Source organism: Protopterus annectens, chromosome 2.part0, assembly GCF_019279795.1.
Source record: "Protopterus annectens isolate FY-2018-M chromosome 2.part0, PAN1.0, whole genome shotgun sequence".
In the NCBI taxonomy this organism is placed as follows: Eukaryota; Metazoa; Chordata; order Ceratodontiformes; family Protopteridae; genus Protopterus; species Protopterus annectens.
Genome location: NC_056728.1, coordinates 1,715,662,712 through 1,715,686,268, shown reverse-complemented (window position 1 = coordinate 1,715,686,268; position 23,557 = coordinate 1,715,662,712). Strand labels below are relative to the sequence as shown.

The 23,557-nt window shown below is 46.0% G+C and overlaps 1 protein-coding gene across 1 annotated transcript in view; it reads right to left on the bottom strand.

The window, feature by feature from the left end:
• The window catches only part of SSU72 (SSU72 homolog, RNA polymerase II CTD phosphatase), a 940,682-nt gene that overhangs the window by 564,488 nt on the left and 352,637 nt on the right, over positions 1–23,557 (bottom strand). Inside the window, exon 2 of the mRNA XM_044061763.1 lies at positions 20,996–21,139. Coding sequence (XP_043917698.1) covers positions 20,996–21,139 — 144 coding nt within the window. The remainder of the gene's footprint in view (positions 1–20,995; positions 21,140–23,557) is intronic.

Below are 23,557 nucleotides of genomic sequence, written 5' to 3'. Positions count from 1 at the left end.
TGTTTTTCGTATGTCAGAAATGCCATCTGGATTGTTGTGTTGAGAGCAGCACCCAGAAAAGTTATCTGTTGAGAGGGTGTCAAATTTGACTTTATGTTTACAGTGAATCCCAAGAACTTGAGAAGATTCTGAACAAATTCTAGATGCTGGAGTAAGACATCCTTGCTGTCTGCCTGAATAAGACAGTCGTCCAGATAAGGGTAAATTTGAATTCCCTTGAGTCGGCAATAAGCTACTACTGGAGCCAGGCATTTGGTGAAGACCCTGGGCGCAGTAGACAATCCAAAGGGCAGCGCAGAGAATTGAAAGTGCCTCGATCCGGCCTTGAACCGGAGGTATTTTCTGCATTCCTGCCTGATGGGAATGTGTAAATATGCCTCCTTTAAATCCAAAGTTACCATCCATGCATTCTTGGTCAGCATTGGAAGTAACTGCTGTAGAGTAAGCATCTTACATTTTGGTATCTCGGGAAAAGTGTTCAGGACTGACAGATCCAGAATGGGTCTACATGAATTTTGCTTTCTGGGGACTAGAAAGAGCCTTGAGTAAAAACCTTGTCCCTTCTCTGAAAGTAGAACCAGTTCTATGGCTTTCATAGCCAAGAGAGCTTCCACCTGGTTTAAGGCCTCTAACCATTGATGTTTTGGAAGATCCAGCCATCCGCTTGGTCTTGGTAGGGTATGAAAATGGAATTTGTAGCCTCTTGAAACCACATCCAGAACCCACTTGTCTTGGGTTATAGGAGTCCAATTTAGGTGAAAGAGAGAAAGTTTTCCTCTGAGAGGGGCTTCCAGGCAAGAAGTTCCTGCATACCAACATAGGGTGTCATTGAGTCTGTTTTCTATGAGCTAGCGACCTGTCCTCTCCTCCCCTAAAGGTGGAAGCAGTCCACTGTCTTGGTCTATAAGAAGCTTGCGTTTGAGGCCTTCCTTGGGAAGGTCTGTACCTACCCCTCTGAGGCCTGTCAGAATTGGGAAAGGACCAATTTTTAGTAGGCCAATTTCTACTAAATCTGGGTGACTGTACTTGTAAGAAATCTTTGACAGTTTGCATGGAATTTGCCTTGTCCTCCATCTTCTTTATCACCTCTTCAACTTTAGATCCAAACAAAACATTATGCTGAACAGGAGCATCCAATAATTTAGCTTTTACTTGATCTGGCAAGTTTTGTTCCTTTAACCATGCATGCCTTCTAATGACTGTGCCAGAGGCAGCAGCCCTACAAGAAGCCTCCAAGGCATCAAATCCACAGTGTAAACCATGCTTCCCAACTTGTTCAGTGACATGCATTAAGTCATGTAATTCCTTATCTGCACAGGCGGAAATGGAAGTTAACTTTTGTTTTAAAACAGACAGAAGAAATTGCTGGCATTTCAGCATACGAAACTGACAGTTTAAAGCCCTAATAAAGTAGCAGAAATGTACACTTTTTTGCCCCATCTTTCTAAAGATCTGGAATCCTTCTCAGTGGGAATGGGGTTTTTAGCAGAAGTGGCCTTAACCCCCTTAGGACCCTGAGAAATGGTTTCAGGATCAGCAGTAGGATTCTTGTATAAAAACTGGTGGGAATCAGGAACCCTATAAGATAGCCTAGTATAAACCTATGAACCTATACCTGTGGATGGGAGATCGTAGGTTTACCCCGGGAATCATCTCTGTGTCACTGCTGGACAGAGGCACAACAAACTAATGGGCACAGTATTTTTTCATATAAGGGGTGGCGTAAGCCACAAAAATTTGTGCTAGGCTTATAAATGCCTTAGGGCAGATAGCCTTGTATAAACCTATGAACCTATCGGTCAGGCTTAACAGGAGCTGGAGGAAAAGAGTCAGGAGTTAAGTTAGCCTCCGAAAAAGCATCATCCACAATATCCAAAATAGGAGGAATAGCCATGGGTCTATGTTGGGGAAGAAGAAGAAAATCCCCAAGTCTTTTCTTAGATTCAGAGTACTCCTGTCCTTCCCAGTGAAAATGTTCCCTCATTTCATGCAAAGTTTCCCCAAAAGAGAAATCCTCAGGGGGAGAAGCTGAATGAATGGATTCCTCAGCATCAGAATCCTCATAAGGAGGGAAAGAATATTCCTGGTCAGAAGAAGAAACTGAAGAAACAGAAGCCTGATCAGAGGAGTCATAATACACTTCCTGCCTTGGCCTTTTATCTGGAGGGGGATGTGAACCCCTAATCAAAGTAAGCAAGTATTCAGCCATCTTGAGTAACTGTTTGAGACTTCGGTGCCGGATCAGAAGAGGCCTGGGCTGCAGTCTTTGATTTGGAAGGAGTCTTTGCCTTTGTCTTTGCCTTTATTAGAAGCTGAGTAGGCCTGAAAACCCCTTCGGAAGCCGGTACCTGCACAGCGGCTCCGGACCCATCCGAAGGAGCATTGTCCGAAGGTCCTGCAACAGAAATATTCAAAGGCCTAGTTGGCTCCTCGTGGGAGTCCGTTTCGGCCATCGGTTCCGAAATGGCCGACGACAGGGGCTGCAAAAGCACCTCACTGGCGGCCGAACCTGAAGCTGGCTCTGCTTGTACGATATAGTCGGATTTGGACCTCGGAGGCCTGTCTTTATCCTTGCGTCATTTGTGAACTCTGGTAGCCAGAACCATATCAGACGACATTTTGTAATTAAAACGCCTACCGAAGTAATGAAATGCAAAATCGTACCTTCGTTTAATTGTACGTTGATTGAATCTAGCACAAGACCGACAACTAGCTACGTCGTGATCAGGGCCTAAGCAAGGAACAGTAAGAATGAAAATCCTTATGAGGTTTTTGCTTCCCACATGAAATACAATTATTAACTTTGACATCGCACTGGAGCAAGAAAAAAGTTTCCCCAACGGGGTACTTAGCTTTGAGTAAGAGAAGAAAGTCTTCGTACTGAAGTAAGTTTAGAAAAAATGGTCAGGAGTCAGCCGACCGGCACTTGCGAACTGCTATAACCGCACGGCAAGAAAGACTGGAGAACATGGCGTCGGCTGTCAGCTTTATACTCCTGGCGCTCTGACATCAGGGAGCATGGCTGAGCAGCCGACGCCGGACACAGACTTTGGGATTCTGGCCGACCGAGGACTGCCTGCCGGCAGGGGAGAACCCTACAGTCATGACTGCAACAGTGAAACACGATGAACATCACAATTCCAGTATCACATAGTCCCACCACAACAGCGAACCAAACACAAAAACATACTCGGAGGCTCTAAATAAAAATCTACCTAAGCAACAGAGACTTCCAAAGCAGACATCCAAGCAAACGCTACCCCAAAACAAAACACGTACAACACATAGCACACAAATTCAGTGTGCCAAGCAGTCACAGCCCTTGAGGCTGAATAACACACCTGATACTCTTGTAATAGGTGACTCTACTGTCAGACACACTGACGTCCCGCTCACCAGGCTGAATAAAGAGAAGGTCACAGTGAGCTGCCTGTTGGGCACTAGGATCCGCCACAACGCAAGCACTCGGGTCACTCCAAAGCAAATACAAATATGACTCAGTCATTGTACATGCTGGCATGAATAACCTGAGACGTACCTCCCTCGACTACATGAAAAGAGACAGAGGAGCTCTCTGATCATGTAGCCCAGGCCGGTATGACCCTGACCTTGAGCAGCATCTTACCCTCACCTAGAATGATGCCACAGTATAAAGACAAAATGATTGATTTTAACAATTGGCTAAAATTTTGCTGTCATTCAAAGGGGATCCAGTGTCAGCCTGGGATGACATGCTCGACAAGCCATGTTGCTTCGCTAGGGACGGCTTGCACCTGTCACCCCTGGGCTTTCGGATATTGGCAAAGGCTCTTGCCACCCCCATAGTGCCTTTTTTAGGCAAGGCTCAAAAGTCAAACCCACCTCCATAGTCAGCACAAGGAACAAGAAAACTAAGGGTAATGCTGCTAAACGCCAAAAGTCGTAACCTTAAGATGCATGCACTCGAAGCTCTCCTCAGTATGGAGAACATTGATATCTATGCAGTGACAGAAACCTGGTTCAAAGCTCCAGAGAGCACCCCAGCACTACCAGGTTATACCTCATATCATGCTTTTCGGCCCCAAAAAGTACAGTTTTGTACCTACCATAAATATAGATGTTAGAGTGCTAATAGAGCTGCAGTCGTAACAGATGGGTTCTCCTGCCGTCAGGCGGGTCCTCGGTCGGCCGAATTCCTAAGTCCAGGTCCGGCGTTGGTTGTCGTCGCTTCTTCCCTGACGTCAGAGCGACAGGGGTATAAAAGAACCAGCCGACGCCATTTTCTTCAGTTTTTCTTGCCCCAGATGTCAGGTGCCCCCAGAAGGAAGGCAATACATAAATTTGTGTAATAAAACAATGCAATATAATCAAAATACAGTAGTTGCAAATACACCATAAATGAATACCCCAATCAGGTTGTATGAGGAGGTGTTAGCCAATGGACCTGTCCCAAGAGGGGAAGGAAGGAGGGAAACCCTGGACTGCAGCTGTATTAGCACTCTAACATCTACATTTATGGTAGGTACAAAACTGTACTATGTTCATCGTGCATACAGCTGCAGTCATAACAGATGGGTAGAATCCCAAAGCTAAGAAAGGGGTGGTAGGCACTAGGTGGAACTAGGAGGAGCCAGGATGCCCTGCAAGACTGCAGTGGCAAAGCCTGCTCTAGTTTTGGAGTATAATGGTAGGTGGTAGTGCTTGGAGAAGGTATGCACAGAACTCCAAGTGGCTGCTTCCAAAATATCTTTGGTAGGAACTCCTCCGAGGAAAGCTGCAGAGGTAGCTGTGGCCCTTGTGGAGTGAGTTCTGATGCCTGCAGGTACAGTTTTACCATGAAGAGTAACAAAAGCGTATGCAGTGGGCTATCCATTTTGAGATTGTCTGTTTGGAAATTGGCTTCCCTTGAGCTCCTATAGCATAGGACACACAGAGCTGTTCTGATTTTCTGAAAGGCTTTGTTCTGTCCAAATAGCGCAGCTGTCTGTGGATGTCCAAGGAATGTAATAGTCTCTCCCCTTTGTTTTGAGGATTAGGGTAAAAGGTAGGTAAGTGTATAGCCTGATTCAAAGCTACCCTGGATACCACCTTTGGCATAAAGGACGGGTTGGTTCGCAAGGAAACTCTGTCCTGATGGAAGATGATAAAAGGCTGCACAGCCATGAGGGCTTGTAGTTCCGATACCCTACGAGCTGAGGTGATAGCCAGAAGGAAAGCTGTTTTCCAGGACAAATATTGCAAATCTGTTGAGGCAGCTGGCTCAAAAGGAGGCAAGGTCAGCTTTTCTAGAATGAAGTTGAGGTCCCAAGCAGGTATTGGTTGTTTCCTTGGGGGTTTTATATTCTTAGCCCCTCTGAGGAACTGTCTTAAGAGGGGGTGAGAGAATAAAGGTGGATCAGTGTTGTATTCTGCAGAAATGGCTGAGGCATGGATTTTGATGGAGGAGAATGAAAGTCCACTGCTTAGCAGCTCAGCTAGATACTGTAATACGAGGAAAATTCAGTTTTCCAGGATTCTGGCCCTTTTTCTCATTCCAGGCACAAAACAGTTTCCATTTTGCGGAGTAAGCTTTTCTAGTAGACTGCCTTCTGGCCTCCAAAATGACATCCTGCACCTCCTTGGAGAGTAGGGTCTGTTGTGATGTTAAGGAATCTTCCATGCGGCCAGATTGAGTGTTTTCAGCTGACTGTGAAGAGTTTTGAAGCTGTGCTGAGTCAGAAGAAGAGGCATTAGAGGTGGGGTCCATGGAGGGGAATGAGTCAGGCTCCTCAGGAGTGGGTACCAGTGCTGTCTTGGCCAGTCTGGAGCAATGAGAATCATCTTTGCTCTGTCTGCTCTGGTTTTTAATAGAACTTTGGGCAGCAGAGGAAGAGGTGGAAAGGCATAAACTGTCATTGTTGTCCAACTGAAAGAGACAGCGTCCACTCTCCAGGCCTGTGGATGAAAAGTCCTCGAGCAGAATTTTGTCAATTGGTGATTTTTGTGGGAGGCAAAGAGATCTATGTCTGGCCTTCCCCATGCTTGAATTATCTCTAAAAACCTGAGGATGCAACTTCCATTCGTGTGGATCTGTCATATTTCTGCTTAGGATGTCTGCCAGCATGTTTTCCTTGCCTGGCAAGTACTGTGCTTGGAGGTAGATTTGTAATTCCAGAGCCATGTTCCAAAGTGATATGGCCAGCCTGCATAGGGGGTATGAATGGGTTCCTCCCTGTTTGTTTATGTACCACATTACTGTGGTGTTGTCTGTCCTTATCAATAGTTGACCTGGATGCAGAAGGTCTTTGAAAGCTATAATAGCATTTATTACTGCTAGCATTTCCTTTTGATTGATGTGAAGGTGCTTTTCTTTTTGGGACCATTTGCCCTGAATGCACCGATCTGTCATGTGCGCCCCCCAGGCGTAGTCCGAGGCGTCTGTTGCGATGACTTGATTTGCTTGAGGCTTGCAGAATGGGAGACCTGTGTTTGTTTGGCATGCTTGAGCCCACCACAGAAATTCCTTTTGAAGACATGGAACTAGTGGTATTATTGTTTCCAAACTGTGGCTGTGTTCAGACCATAGGTTTTTCAGGTACCATTGAAGTTTCCTCATATGCAGCTTTGCACATGGGATTAGTAGGATGCAAGATGCCATGAATCCCAGAGCCTGCAGGATTTTCCTTGCAGTCAGCCTGGTGAAATTTGCTAGTTTTCTGAAGTATTGAGTTAGTTGCCCCTGCTTCTCTGGCGTGAGGTAGGCCATCTGGGTGTTTGTGTCCAAGTTGGCACCCAGGAAAATTATTTTCCGAGAGGGTATTAGCCTTGATTTCTTTTTGTTGACTGTGTATCCCAGAGAATTCAACAACATTATTACAAAAGCCAGATGTTTCAGAAGTATGTGCTTGCTGTCCGCTTGGATCAGGCAGTCGTCCAAATATGGGTATATTTGTATCCCTTGAAGTCTGCAGTAGGCAATTACTGATGCCAGGCATTTCGTGAATACTCTGGGCGCAGTAGATGAGCCAAAGGGCAATGCAGAGAATTGATAATGGGTTGAACCTGCAAGAAATCTGAGGTATCTTCTGCAATTTTGTCTGATTGGGACATGCAGGTATGCCTCCTTGAGGTCCAATGCTACCAGCCAAGACTCCTTTGCCCAGCATGGGAAGAAGCTGCTGTAATGTGAGCATCTTGAATTTTGGTACGAGTAAAAATGTGTTTAGGATGGATAGGTCCAAAATAGGTCTCCAATCTTTTCCCTTCCTTGGTACCAGGAATAGTCTGGAATAAAAACCTTGACCTTATTCGTGAGCAGGTACCTCTTACCTCTTGAATAGCTTTCATGTCCATGAGATCTGAAATTTGTCTTTGTGCCTCTGCCCTTTGATTGTGTGGCAGGTTTGGCATGCCTCTCATTTTTGGAAGGGTGTGAAAATGGAATCTGTAGCCTCTGTTTATAATGTCCAGGATCCATTTGTCTTGTGACAATATGCCAATTTTTTGAAAATAATGCCAGTTTTCCGGCTAAGGGTGCTGCCATTTGAGCCTTGCTTGGCATGCAAAGGGGGAAAGTCATTGGGCTTGCTTTCTGAATGGCTGCGAACTATCTTCACCACCTCTGTGTAGGAGCTTGCCATTGTCTACCTCTAAACGATCCTTGAGATTGCCCTCTGCCCCTCGGGCGCCTGTATCTACCTCTATGGGGTCTGTCCGTGGCTGGAAAGGACCAATTTTTGGAAGGCCAATTTCTACTGAAACGTGGAGGTTGTACCTGTAGAAAATCTTTCACTGTTTGCATTGATTTAGCCTTTTCCTCCATTTTCTTTAATACCTCCTCAGCTTTAACATCAAATAATACATCCTTTTGTAGAGGGGCATCTAGTAATTTAGCTTTGACATGATCTGGTAAGGTTTGCTCCTTGAGCCAGGCATGTCTACGTATGACTGAACCTGTAACAGTAGCTCTACATGAGGCCTCTAGAGCATTAAAACCACATTGCAAGGCATGTTTACCCACTTGTTCTGCACTATGCATCAAATCCTGCAACTCCTTCAAGTCTGGTTGTTCAGGTTGTGACAATTTGCTTCTCAACTGTGATAACAGAAACTGTTGGTACTTTAGCATATGGAACTGGCAGTTTAATGCCCTCATGGTTAAAGTGGCCGAGGTGTATACCTTTTTTCCCCACCTTTCTAAGGATCTGGAATCTCTCGGAAGGTAATGGATTTTTAGCAGTGGAGGCCTTAATTCCTTTGGGGCCCTGTGGGATGGTTTCTGGGTCAGCCGCATGGCTTTTGTATAAAAATTGGTGCGAGTCAGGAACCCGGTAGTACCTGTCAGGCTTGACTGGGGCTGGAGGTAAAGAATCCGGGTTAAGGCAGGCCTCCGAGTACACATCATCTAGTACGTCTAAGACAGGAGGTATAGCCAGAGGCCTGTGCTGAGGTAGCAAGAGAAAATCCCTAAGCCTTTTCTTGGAATCTGAGTACTCTTGGCCTTCCCAGTGGAAGTGCTCCCTTAAGGTATGCAAGGTTTCCCCAAATGAGTAATCCTCTGGGGGCGAGACAGAGAGAATGGACTCCTCTGCATCAGAATCTTCAAAAGGGGAGTAAGAATGTTCCTGTTCAGAGTGCTCTGAAATAATGGAGGCCTGGTCAGAGGAGGGGGATTCTTCCTCCACTCTGGGCCTTTTGTCCGGGTGTTGAGAACCCCTGATATGAGTAATTAAATCCTCAGCCATTTTAAGCATCTGTTTTTTAGGCATGGGGCCTGGAGAAGGGCCCTGTGTAGCTTCTCTTAGAATGCATGGCTGCTTTAGACTTCGTGAAAGCCTTGATGGAAAAAGAAGAGGAAGGTCTGAAGACACCTTGAGAGGAGGCAGACCTGTCTACATTTTAAGATTCACCACCAAAAGTAGCTCCGGTATCTGTAGTCGGGGTGTGGGCCGAGGAGCCTGTGACCTCGGGCACAGAAGACACCGCCAAGGAAGTGCCGTCAGTAGGCAGGGGTTGCGTAGGCACCTCGCTGAGAACCGGACCATCTGTAGTCGGCTTTGGCGTGGTGTCGGTAGAGGCCGCGGACCTCGTGTCGGTCCTTATCTTTGCATTTTTTGCCAAAATAGTGCTGGGCGAACTCCGCCCGACGCTTAATGGTGCGTTTGTTGAATGTAGCACAAAAACGACAGGCCGAGACGTCGTGGTCTGGGCCTAAGCAAGGAATGCAGAGGGAATGAAAATCCTTATGCGGGATTTGCTTCCCACATGAAATACAATTATTAACTTTGTCTGACATCGGTCTGAGGCAAGAAAAGTTTCCCCAACGGGGTACTTAGCTTTCAAGAAGACTTTGGTTGCAAAATTTTCATAATTTCAGGAGCTGGCCAACTGGCACTTGCAAACTGCTTCTGCTTCGGGCACCGCGCGGCAAGAAAGACGGAAGAAAATGGCGTCGGCTGGTTTTTATACCCCCTGTCGCTCTGACGTCAGGGAAGAAGTGACGACAACCGACGCCAGACCTGGACTTTGGAATTCGGCCGACCGAGGACCCGCCTGACGGCAGGAGAACCCATCTGTTATGACTGCAGCTGTATGCACGATGAACATCCCGGACTGAACCACAAAAGGAGGGGGAGTTTCCATATTTATCAAGGATATCCACACCTCCAGGTTAGTGGCATTGCACGAAGTATCAGAGCCCATCCATGTGCAACTGACAGTGGGCAAGACTGCTTTTCAGTTTATAGCATCCTACAGACCACCCTCTCAAAGTCAGGAATCCCACTCGGCTTTCCTGAAAACATCTGAACATGAAGATCTCTCCAAACACCATTATATTGGGAGACTTCAACTACCCAAACAGACTGGGAGCATTACTCAAGCCCCAGTACCTTAGCCCAAAGGTTCCTGGAATTTATAAACTCAAATGCTATTGAACAACTAGTCACCACTCCCACAAGAGGGGAAAACATACTAGACCTGATCACTACCAACACGGGGACTCTATGCTCCATACCAGAAGTATATCCCTCATTGGTAAGATCAGACCATAAATTAATTTCACTGGATATCCACATCCCGACCCCACCCCAGCCCAGAAAACCACAGTGAAAAACTTCTCAAAAGCGAACTTCACACTTCTCAAAACCGAAGTAGAATCCTTCAAGGCCCCAGAGCCAGTGGAAACTATGGCCCAAACTGCAGAATCCTATATAAACGCATTCTACGGATATCTCCAGGAATGCATGGATCATGCTTAGCCCAAACAAAATCAAGACCCAATCACCCAAAGGCAGGCGTCCAGTCTGGTGGACCCCAGCCATAAATAAACTGTACAACAGAAGGAGGAAGCTACTACATGACAGAGCAAAATCCCTAAAAGGGAAGGCATCTCTGATCAGTACTAGCAAAAAATTACGATCCCTCATAAAATCCTCCAAGGCCAGCTTCGAGAGAAAAATTGAACAGGACACTAAAGACAAAGGCTTTTTTCAGTTATGTTAGGAACCTGGCATGCAACTCCCAGACTTGTTCCGAGTTGATTCTAAACGACAAAAAATACACTGAACCCACAGACATCACCAATATCCTGGCAGACAGGTTCAGTGCAAACTCCTCCCCCCCTCCCCCCCCAAAAAAGCAAGTATCTATCCCGGCAGAGTGCAGCCTCCCAAACATCTCTGATGCTCAGTGAATGCCGCCCTCTCCAAAGCAAAAAACACTGCTTCCATGGGACCAGATGGCGTCCCGGGTTGAGTCCTACATGAACTCCAAGAAGAACTAATCCCTCAAGTAAAACTGCTGTACAATCTCAGCCTCACTACAGGATATGTGCCCAAAGAATGGCGTACAGCAACAGTGGTCCCACTCCACAAAGGTGGCGCCTCTGCGGACCCTGGAAACTATCGCCCCATAAGCCTGACTAGCCTAGTCTGCAAGGCTATGGAGAGGATCATCATGGAACTCATGAACAAAGACATTGGGGACCTACAGACACTAGATCCTACCCAATTTGGCTTCGTCAAGGGCAGATCCTGCCTTTTGAACCTGGTCGACTTCTTCGAAACAGTCACCAAGGCCATAGATGAAGGGAAGGTAGTCCACACAGCCTATCTGGACCTCGCAAAGGCATTTGACACAATACCCCACTCGGGCATCATAGATGAGCTATCCAGCCTAAATATAAACCCCTATGTCACAAGATGAGTCGCAAACTGGCTCAAAGACAGAACCCACAGAGTCAGAGTTGCTGGAGCAATGTCAGACTCGAAACTGGTCACAAGTGGCATCCCACAAGGTTCTGTCCTGGGACCTCTTGTTCTGTATTTACTTTTCTGAGGTACAGGCCAACGTGGGAGGACTACGGCTCACCAAGTTCGCAGATGACTGCAAACTGGGCGCCATAATAGACTCTCCAGCTGACACAAACATCCTTCAAAAAGGTCTCACAGAGACTGATAACTGACGCCAGAGCCATGGTCTAAAGCTAAATGCCAAAAAGTGTATAGTCATACCCTCTGGCAAAAATGTGCCCACAAATTACCACATAGGTGGTAACCCATTAAGTACAGAGAAAGTAATTAGGGATCTGGGGACCCAAGTTGACAGCAATCTCTCCTTTGACAACCACATTGCCAAAGTGGTTAGAAAGACCTTCTATATAGCCCACCTCATCATGAAAGGATTCACATCTAGATCAAGAGAGGTAAACGTGCCCCTTTACTCATCCCTCATCAGGCCCATCATAGAATACAATGCCCCCTTTGGGATGTACCTTACCAGACACCTGCAGCAATTAGAAAGACCCCAAAAGTACCTCACCAGGAGGATCAAGGGACTCAAACAGATGCCATATGCTGCTCAGTTAAACAAAACTCCAGCTCTACTCAGTTGCATATGGCCTACTTCGAGGCGATCTATGCCTGACATATAAAGCTATGTCCAACCCAGAATTAATGGACATGCTCCACCTCAGTAAATCTAAATCCCTTAGAGCCACGCGCTCGAGGGACTTTACCTCAGCACAGAAATAGAACATGCTGGAGGGACAGATTTATAACCCAGAGGCTCCCTTCGCTCTGGAATAGAATTCCAATTCATGTTAGGCAGAGCACCTCACTGACTCTCCAAGAAAAATCTTGATGAGTGGATGGGGGGATCGTAGGTTTGTCCCGGGGATTACTTCCGTGTCACTATTAGACAGAGGCACAGTAAACTAAACTTTAAAAAGGGCGCAGTATACTCAAATCAAGGGGTGGCGCAAGCCAAACACAATCGGGCTAGGCTTATAAATGCCCCAGGGCAGATAGCCTAGTATGAACCTATGAACATCAGCAAAATCAAAACACACCATTACTCAAATAATCCCCTGGTCACCAGAAGGATAGGGACTGAGGGTGGGAACATGATGAATAATGACACTGGACAGCATATATTCCAAGTTACGTTAAGTACATAACTCTCTGATCCAATCAGTGTCATTATTGACCATGGATGGGTCAGAGTCCCCAGCTATCCATAATCCTGGGAGGTCTAAAGGAAGGACAAAGCCACACCACAGAAGAACCAAACAAGGTCCTACCACTAGATACCAAATCCAACTTGTAGTGTGTTACATAGGTATGTGGGTTTGACGAAGTGGCAGCAGCACAAATGTCATCCAAAGAAGTTCTAGCCCAGGACGCCAAACAGGTAGCCACCGACCTAGTCGAATGAGCTTTAATAGGCTTGGGAAGATCTAGCTGATTGTTATGGTAAGTGTGAGCTATACAAGAAGCTATCCAACGTGAAATTGACACTTTAGAAATGGCCCTGCCTTTCCTGGCCTGAGAGAAGCCTACGAAATGCTGATCTGACTTTCGAAAATCCTCAGTCCTCTTCAAAAAGAAACATAACTGCCTATGAACATCCAGGCAATGTAGATGATACTCTCCTTTGTTTGAAAAATTGGGAAAAAAAGACGAGAAACTGAATAGACTGATTTAGGTTAGTTTCTGAAGCTACTTTTAGAATGAATGAAGGCTTGGTTCTGAGAGAGACACCATCCTTGTGAAAAATCATAAAGGGAGGCTTTATGTAAAGAGCCAGCAATTCAAAAACCCTCTTGGCAGAGGCAATAGCCACCAAAAAGGCAGTCTTCCAAGACAGAAACTTAATATCACACCTTGTGGCAGGTTCAAAAGGAGGTTGTGTCAGGGACTGCAGCACTAAAGTAAGATCCCAGGGAGAAGATGGATCTTTGAAGGGAGGCCTGAGCAAGAACACACCGTTAAGAAAGGCCTTGCAGAGCCTAGAAGAAAACATGGGACTACGACTCAGGTGAAAGTTTGAGCTTAATCATAGAGAAGCACACTCCTTGTTGGAACAGAGAGGAAAGAACACAATGTCTGGAACTGGAACAGAAAAGGGATCACTGCCCCTCTGACAAGCCCAAAGGGAGAACCTTTTCCATTTGCTGGAATAAATCTTTTTAGCAGAAGGTTTCCGAGATGCCAAAATAATGTCTTTCCATCCTAGAAGGCAACTTAACCTGACTACCACTGGAACTGGAGGGTACTATGCTGTCTGCCTCAGGGATATCAGGTTGGGAGATGGTGGATGGGAGATGAGATCCTAAATAGGATCCAATATCCAAGGTGGATACTTCAGATAAGACCAGAGGAGGGAGAACCACATCTGACTAGGCCAGAATGGGACAATAAGGATGAGGTAAGCCTTCAGGAGATGGGCTCTGTAAAATATTGGGAATGAAGGGTGTTGGGAGGTAGGCACAGAGGTGTCCCGGCGGCCACTCATGAATCAGAGCATCCCTGGGTGACTCCCTCGGTGGGGGGATCAGGGCAAAGTATTTGCTGCATTTGAGACTGGCTGGGGATGCAAACAGAACGCAGCACGGAAGACCCCATCAGTCGAAGATTTGACTTACCGCAGAGTGTTTCAGGGACCACTCGTGGGGACTCAGGAAAGACACGCTGAGCTAGTCTGCCAGCACGTTGGAATCGCCGGGGATTTGCATTGCAAGAAGAAAGCACCTGGAGGACATTGCCCATTCCCACATTCTCATGGTCTCTGGACAGCGGGTAAGATAGCCCCCCCCCCAGATGTACCAGACTACCACTATGTTGTCCATCTGAATTGCTACAGGCCCAAGAGGGAGAAAGTCATGGAAAGCTTGCAATGAAAGTAGGACTGCTCTCATCTCTAGGACACTGATGTGCAACTTGGTCTCCGAGGGGAGACCACGTGCCTTGTACTGTCCTTCCCTGAAAATGCCCCCCATCCCAAGAGGGAGGTGTCCTGTGGTCACCGTGGCTTGGGGTTGCGGTAAACAAAAAGGTCTCCCTAGCAGAAGATTCTTGGACCAGAGCCACCAATGTAAGTGACATCTGCAGACTCCAGATATTCGAATTTGCATGTACATAGGGTGAAGGTGAGCCAACCACTTTACCGCCAGGGACCATTGAAGAACCCGCATGTGATACCTTGCGAGGGGAATCAACTGCCACCGCCATCAACCCAAGGGCTTGAAGAATTGGCTGGGCAAGGATACTTCTCGATCCAGGAGGAGGAGAACTTGCTCCTGGGATCGCATTTACCCTGCGCAGGAAGAGAGGTGCAGTCTCTGACACTGCGTCAGAAAGAACTATCAATTCCAGCCTCTGGCATAGAGCAAAGTGCAACTTGGGAAGGTGGACAATAATGCCCAGATCGCAAAATAGACTTGGGAGTGCAGTCTATAGCTAGAGAGAGAAGATGCTTTGTGGGAGCCATGAGGAGCCAATCGTCCAGGTATGGGAAGACCTGAAAGCCCTACAGCTGGAGATGGGCTGCTACCACTGCCATACATTTGGTGAACACCTGGAGGGCGGAGGTGAGACCGAAGGGCAGGGCTCTGAATTTATGATTAGCCCCCAGCTGGAAACACACAAATCTCCTGGAGCACCTATTTTTGTGATAGTACACATCCTTGAGATCTACCGCACACATCCAATTGTCCTTGCGCAAGTGGAAGGATGGACTGAGCAGTGACCATTCGGAACTTCTACTTCTTGACAGACAAATTCAACTTGCTGAGATCCAGAATGGGATGCAGGTCCCCTGTTTTTTTTGAGCACTAAGAAGTGAGAGTAAATACTGGATCCTTGTCCTGTTGGGACCTTCTGGATTGCCTTTTTTAAAAGGAGGTCTTGCATCTCTGACAGCTAACTCTCTTTGGCAGGGTGGAACATCCGGGTGTGACCTTCGTATAGGAGGATGTGATTTAAGGGTATACAGCATCCTCTGGATACACTGTTTAGCACCCGTTGGTCTGACGCACCACCTGGCTTGGGCTGCTGTTACAAGGAGATATGACCCCTGACTGTCTCCAGGGCCGGACAGTCAGGCAATGCTTCAGGGGTGCTGCAAGGGCTTCTCAGAGGAGGATTCTCTGAAGCCCTGATTCTGCAAACCTCCTCTGCCTCTGGGGTGGCATCAAATCCCCTTCACCAGCTGGAAGAGGAGGATTCCTGAGGAGCATCCTGGAAGGAAGACTGCATCCTGTCGAACCATAGCTTTTTACTAGCCCTCTGAGTATTAGAGAAAGAATGCTGTGGAGTAGAAAACTCCCCACAGCAGACAATATATTTTCCTCCTGCTCACTTTGGGTCAGTGTTTCCTTGACCGAAGGACCAAAGTGTAGATCCATCAAATGGGGCATTGGTAAAGGACACCTTGAAGTTGTCCACAAATCTGCAAAGGCGAAGCCAGTATGATTCCAAATAGCAATGCCTGTACCTGCCGCACAAAAGATGGCCTTGACTGCATTTGAGATCAACCTCATCAACGCATTAGCAAAGGAAGTGAAGGGTGAGCTTTAGAGAAACCAATTTAAGGCTCTCCGAAGGCAACAACTCCAAAAGGGAAGAAAGTTCCGATACCAAATCCCTTAGTAGCCATGTGAAATGTGCCACAACTCATAGTCCTCAGTCCAAAAGTAGCAGAGACGTACACATGCTTCCCAAAATGGTCAATGGCCCGTGACTATTAAGGGGATGGACCGAAGAGCTCTGTTCCATGAGCGTTTTTTCTTGGTGGATGTGACAACCACAGTAGCATCTACAGGGACACCCTAATTCCAGAAAGATCTGTTTTGGGAGGAACGGAGAAACTTATCTGCCCTCTTGGGGACAGGTTGGACTGCGTCCAGCTCCTTCCAAGCCCTGCTGGCAAGGAGCTGGACTAGCTCATCCACAAGGGGACACACCCAGAAGAAAGATGGGCCCATCCCAACGCCTTCAGGAACACAGATTCCTCTGAGGATGGGGTGGAGGAAGACCAACCGTCCCACTCTTTCAGGATCTCAAGTATGTTGCCAAAGGACACCTCCTCAAATGGTAGTCTTGGGGAAAAGTCGTCCTCCTTGAAAGCTTCAGTGAGGGACTCAAGGAGAGTCTAAATGCCTCCTCTTGCACATTCTCTTCAGAGGAGGCTCCTCCACTGTGGGCTCTGGGAGGACTCTGAGGAGAAGGGTACCCCTATGAGGGCAATGCTCTTCTGAAGGTGAACTCTGCACAGGGGGGGGGGGGGCGGACCCCAAACCAATGATGAAGGCTCACCACCCAAGTCAGGACCAGGCACGGGTGAGTCAAGATGAGAGGAAGAGGCTGTTGGACAAGCGGAGACTGTCCTATCGTCCAGAAGGCAGATGGACTGAAAGAAGTCCCATTTCCTCCCTGCTGGTAACAACCAACTGGGGCAGGAGGGGAGACCCCGGGCACAGTACCGACATCCCTAGATGATACTGGTCCCCAAGATATTCAGGGCAAACGCCCCCAAGGGAAGAGAATGGTCTGGAAACTCCCCACCAGAACCCCCCCCCCCAGGGTAACCCTCAAGGATCTCTCTGGTCACAGGTAATGCCAGCCCCGAGGGCAAGGGTGTTGAGCCAGCCAGGGACCCAGGTGGCATGGGAGTGGGAGCACTACCTAACAGCCTCTCCTTAGGCAAGCTTTGACCCAGGGGCGCTGAACTCGCAGGAGTCCGACGGGAGGAGAGGAGTCCTGCTGTGGGTAAAACACCCCTCGGCAACTGGCTAGAGGACGGAAGCAAGCCTAGTTTCATTTGGATTTAGAAAAAGCTCCTCATCTGGTCTATATCAGATGGGAGCAAGCTCCTAGTAAACCAGGAGGAAACTAAAAAATGGTCTGAATCAGTAGAATGTCTGCGGTCCCTAGAGGAGGATCTATTAGACTTTCTCGGATCCGAAACTCTGGAAGTGGCAGGGATCAATAGATCGATAACCAGCTCCAAGGGAGCCATCGGATCCCAAGACCCGGTTGGAGCTGAGCATACTTAGGGCCCCACGGACAGATCTGACCAGCTCATCAGAGCAGAGGGGGATTTTGATCCGATCGGATTAGAGTACCTCCGAGTCTCCGGATCCGACCAGGGGAGTAGAGGCTCTCTAAGCCGAAGACCCCAGAGCTGACCCCCCCCCCCGAAGCTGGACGTGCGCATCAGCCGTTTAGCAGGGGAGTCCCGAGAGGAAGACTGCTTCCTCTAGGGATCTGAAAGAGCTTTGGAGGGGGAGCCCAAAACCAAGGGATCCTTTTTAGCAAGCCTTGTAAGGAGCAATTTGTTACTATGGTCTAGGAGTGCCCTAGGATTGAACCCTGCGCAGATATCGCATTCAATCTCTAAATAGGACTCTCCTAGACAGTAGACACTCCTCATTCGTACCGGCAGGAGCTAACTTCTGACCACGTGAGGAGCAATGTCTGAAACCGGAGGGTTTATCATCCATGGTCCAAATCAAATACAAATCCATAAACCCTCACACACACGTAAAAAATAAGGAAATAAAGTAAAGGGAAAAGGGTGGGAAAACCCCAATGGACAGCGAACTAAAGGGGGGACCTATTGCTAAACTAAGAAAAATTGCAGTAAACTAACTATACTTACTAGACAGGAGGGAGGGAGAGAAAATCGAAAAAGATAACCAACAAAGGCACTTATCTGACCAAAGAAGCTCGAGCTGCAGGAAGCACATCTGCTCACCAATCGTGGCAAAAGAGATCCAAGGATTATGGGCAACAGGAGTCCTGAGAAAGGAGGAGCTCAAGCTCAGGAGCTGTCACTCACTTTGCCAGCCTGGATCCAAGACCCATCCGTGATCAATAATGACACGGACAGCATCCGATCTACAGTTATCCAGCATCTATCAATCCCCTTGGGTGCCGGTTAACTGACAGTTTACTGTATTCCTTCTGTAGCAGCACTAAGCATTTTCTTAGGGACTGAGAAACCTCAATGTTCTTCCACTGAAAACACAGCCACATTCAAGAAATAATTTGCTCTCCTCAGTCTGAATCAGAAATCTGAGAACACTCTCTCCTCATCCTCCTGTCCAGACTTAGAATCTTGAATCTCTTCAGGAAAGAGGGATCTCTTGCCTCAGACTTTAACACAAAAATTATATTTATTGATAAGAAGGGTCAATAGCCTGGAGGATGTAAAGGCTTTAGTATACTGGGCAGATGTTGGGATATTCTTGGCAAGAGATCCCACAGGTTATAAAGACTGCAACAGAGATATGGAAGGACATCGACTTTAGTAGAAAGATAAACAGACTGAATTAAACCCAGTCACCCCCAGTAAACTACTAAGGAAATTTGAAGAGTAGGATACGTGTTTACTTTCGTTTCTTTTTGACAGAAAAAAAATGGGACCAGCAGCTTGCTCAGAGATAGACAACATTCTAACAAAACAGGAAAACCTTCCCTGTTCTCTTTCCCATAGCCAACTACAAGAGTGGCTCTCCCTTGCCCACTGAGGGGACCCAAACAGCTAGAGGACAGGGCTAACCCCTGGTCCATAGTGGCTGCAGGTGCTACAAAGAGGGCCCCAGGGTAAACGAGGAGTGATCTTTGGTAAAACTAATGGCCACAGCAGAGTTACCCTCTTGTGGCCGAGACAAAATGCTAGTCTGCTGTGATGGCAAAGGCTGTTTAACATTTCTTGTTTCTGGAAAGAGAACAGACAGTGGGGACCAACAGATTTTTTTTCATTGTCAAACCAAAAATGGTGCCTCTTTCACAGGGAAAATAAGCAGCAAATGCCATTAAAAACAGAGTCCTTAAAAGTTACTTTTTCCAAAGACATGCACAGTAAAAAGCACTTCCCACAAAGTAAAAATTTCTCAGCAGAAAAAAATACTTTAAACTAGGTTTAAAATGACAGGATTAAAGAGCGCTCCCATTTTGAAGTACAATACAGTCCCGTGACAGCCCATTGAAACAAGCTCCTAGCTTTAAAATAACTTTCCTGAAAAGGAAAGTATCTATAATAAACAAAAGGTTTTGTCTAGAAAAGCCAACAGTCAATCCTGGAAAGCCTCAAGAGAGTGCACTCTTCAGCAGCAGTAATGTTCTGAAGGGCTTGGTACCCAAACCTTTTAGGCAGCTTAGCTCGAGCTGCCAGACAGTTTGGGAGTGTGGAAGGTGCCCTGAAGCTTTGGAAACTAGCCGGCTGTTATATCCTTGGCAGGATGCAATCCATACAGCTAAGGCTACTGTAGCAAAAGACATGCGATACAACAGAGATATGATGAACATCTAAGAATCTACAAGTTGTGCCCACTAATATCCAATATTTCTAAACAGAGTACTACCATATTTACAAGCTGACATTTTAACTTCACAATGCTGTTTTGACACCCAATATATTCTTACAACATAATTTACCTCCCATAGCCTGGTAAAGCACTGAAAAGGCTAACTGTAATTAGACCATGAACGAAATTGACAGTCAAACACATTAAAAGAGAAAGCATTCAAAGATGTAGTACCCAAAAATAAATCTGACTGTCCAGTGCATTTACATAGCTAGAAAAGTCACAAAATGTTACAATTCAGTACACTGCAACACAAACAGATGCTCAAGTCCAACTTTAGACCTAGAATGCCTGCTTGATTTTTGGAGCAATACACTGCATGCTTTTTCTTTCTTGGGAGGAGGGATGCTGCTGAGCACAAGTGAAGCTCAGACGATATACTTCACCAAAGACATTTTGTTAGACTGTAAGAGAGCCAAACAAGTCCAGAAGTACTGCAGAACCTACAGTAAACTCAGTTAACCAGCACCCATGAGGATTGGTAGATGCAGGATAACTGTAGTTTCTGGTTGCTTGAGAGTTACTATTAAAAATAATCCTAATACTGTACCCTATACCATTTGTTTGGTTTGACTTATTCTCAGGGTAGGGAGAGAGGGAATTTATTTCCATCTTCCTTTTTAAAACTATAAAACGTAAGGTATGTTCTGTGGGAGGAGAACAACGTGCAACACATGAACATTGTACTGCATTTTTCAATTTTTTTTTTTCTGGTTGCTAGAGTTCCAGTTAACTGAGAGTTTACAGTATATTTATGTTTAAAGCAAAAGGACACACTTAAGCAAATATAGAAATATCCTTCCCTCCCCTCCCCAGATATGGGGAAATGTATAAACACATTTCAAGTCAATGCTAGTAGTCACCAACACATGCACAAACTACTGGGACTTTTCAAACCTTACTCAGAGAAAGTTTCCACACTCAAAAATTAACCAGCACAAGTATGACTGTTGCAATAACCAAGTTTTGGACTAACTGAAGGCTCCCAAACTACATGCAAATTGTGAACTGAATCCAGCAGTTATAAAACAACTTTGGTAAACACTAGCCTTTCAAATGCAACCTGCACATATAAAACTACCTGAATGATTAGTTAAGCTCATTTACCTACAACTGTCCTGTTCCATCTAAAGGCTACGTCCGTACTTTATCCAAGAATAACCCATTCAGCCCATGCTGAAAAACTTCATAAAGTACCCAAATAAAACAAAACAATGGCACATTTATGTGACGAGCACTGGTTGAGTACTCCCAATACCTTCAATAAAAATAAATAGAAAGTATGGCCACTACCACACAGTTCAGCAATGCCTTTGGCAAAAAAAGGCACCTAACACGTTAAGATGAACCACATTTGTACAAAAACGGTAGGCTCCTCTGGGATACAGTTCTTTGTCTTTCTTAATAAGATCACTGTACATCTGATCATATGTGGTTTTGAAATCATAAACGTTTGGCTTGTCTGGTGCAGGTCCTGGCAGCTTTACATGCGTTCCTGTTCCAAAGGATCGGACGATAAATCCTCTCTTACTGCAACACAAAAAAGGAATACAAATTACAAGTCAAGCAGGTGTGCAGAGTTCACATTTGACAATCATTTACAAACTTTAAAAGGAAGCGTATGCAAAATCATGCACAGCTACAAAAAAAGTGAAATCATCTAGAAAACACTTCAAGGAACAGAAAGTACACCTGTGTAAATAAACTTACAACAGAAGATGTTCGAATGATTACTGCTGCAGTAGCCTTAGCAAAATGGGTTATATCCTGCCAAGAATACAAGAGCGAGTCCGCTTCCAAAGCTTCAAGGAACCTTTCACGCTCCCAAACGGTCATGCAGCTCAAGTTGAACCGAGCTAACAAAAAGACAGACTTAGGAGCCAAGCCCTTCACAGCTTTTCTGCCCAACAGGTAAGCTGAGCCCTGAAAGAACAATGCTAGAGAAAAATAAAATAAAGGTCTCCACCTTTGCATAACCCACAAAAAAGTGGAAAGTAGGGAAGGAGCAGCTACTGCAGCAGTGATCATTTGAACATCTACTGTTATGGTAAGTTTACTTCCAAAATTCTATGTTCATCATACTGATCTCTGTTGCTGTAGCCTTTGTATATGGTTAGGATTATCCCAGGTTACTACATTTGGGAGATGGAAGGAGAAGAGTCCAGAAGACCCTGGAGAATTGGTCCTAGCAAAAGCATGGCCTGGACATAGAAAATGAATCAAGCTTTAGTGCTTTATAAAATGTATGTATATAGGGGACCAAAGCAGCAGCTTCTAGGATCCAACTATTCCAAAAGGCCACAGATGAAGAAAAGGCCCCAAAAAGACCTTTATCCTCCCTGGAAGAGTTTTGTTATGCCAAGTATAACAAAACGTAACAGCCTTAGACAACCATTTGGAAATGCTCTGTTTTGTAGTCTGTTTTGACAAAGGTGCTTTCATTACTACCTGCTTGTATATCCTCTGTAAACTGTTGCCTAAAAGGAATTAAGACCCTATCATCCAGGCAGCCACTTGAAGTAGACTGATGTTGGGGTGTACTAAACACCTGTGTTCTTGTGTGAGTAGATTCAGTCTGAGAAAACTTCTGGCAACTGCTTCTGGCCATTTCCAAAAAAAAGGTAGAACCAGAGTTGCCTGGGCCAGAAAGGAGTTGTCGTCATAATCTGTAGGTTCAGAAGAACCCCCTCCCCCCAAACTACTACACTGGATTAGTGGAATGGGTGGAAAAAGCATACAGAAACATTCCTGTCAGAGAAAGAGAGGCACCTGTCTTACAGGCCTTCTTGCATGAAGTCCTGGAACGGAATCTTACCAGCTTATTGTCAGAGAGGAGACAGAGGTCTACTTGAACTCCCTTGGAAGACTCCCTGATCTAGTTTCCATTCATGATAGTCTGCCCTGGTCCTGCTCAGCTTGTCTGCCATACAATTTTGTTCAAATGGAATGCAGTATATGCCTGTAGAATGAGTCTGTGCCGTGAAGCTGTATGTCAAGCTAACATGGCTAGTCTGTACAGGGGGTACAACCTGGTCTCCCTGCTTGCTGGATCTATCACATGACTGTGTGTTGTCTGCAACAACTTGAAGTGGTCCCAGGGACCAAGTGATGATTCAGAGTGTTGAGTGCTCTGATCAGGGCAAGCACCTCCTATTTACGTGCCTGCAACTATCTTTGGTATCCCACATATCCTGCACTTTTACCCCTCCTGAAACCGCTTCCAAAGCGAACTCAGTGGCATCTGTGGTGACTGCTTTGGAACAGGGAGGGAGAAGGGGAGACCTGGATTTAAGGATATCCGTAGTCTCCAAATGATTTTTCTTCTGACAAACCCCAGCACTCGGATCTGAAAAGACAAAGGGTGATGGTGCAGGGTCAAATAAGACATCAGATTCTACTTTATCTTTCTCATGTGGAGTCTTGCCAAGGGTATCGTGCAAATCAAAAAAGCCATGAGCCCAGAATCCTAAGGTATTCCCTTGCCTTCACCAAAATCTGAGTGGAAAACCTTAGATTTTTTCCTGTGGAAGAAAATCTCTGAACTCCCATAACTAGCTGACATCCCAGGAACACAATCCTGTGAGGAGTTAAGACTTCTGAATGTTCTCTTGGAATCCCAGCTTGTGTAAGACATCTCTCACCTGAGAGAAAGATTCCAGACACTTTGAGAATGACAGTGCAAACAAACAAGTTGTCTAACAAAATGGAAAACTGTTGATATCCTGTAGCTTTTGATGAGCTATAACTGAAGCTAGACAAACAGTGTTGGTGCAGTGGATAGTCCAAAGGTGAAGGCACAGAACTGATATGATCCAGACATACACAATCTTACAAAACATCTGAAGTCTGGATGAAGAGGGATTTTAACAAGCATCTTTCGAGTCTAGTGTTAACAGGAAACTTAAGAGAAGAGGGAACCTGTCATGGTCACAATTTTGAATTTGGGCA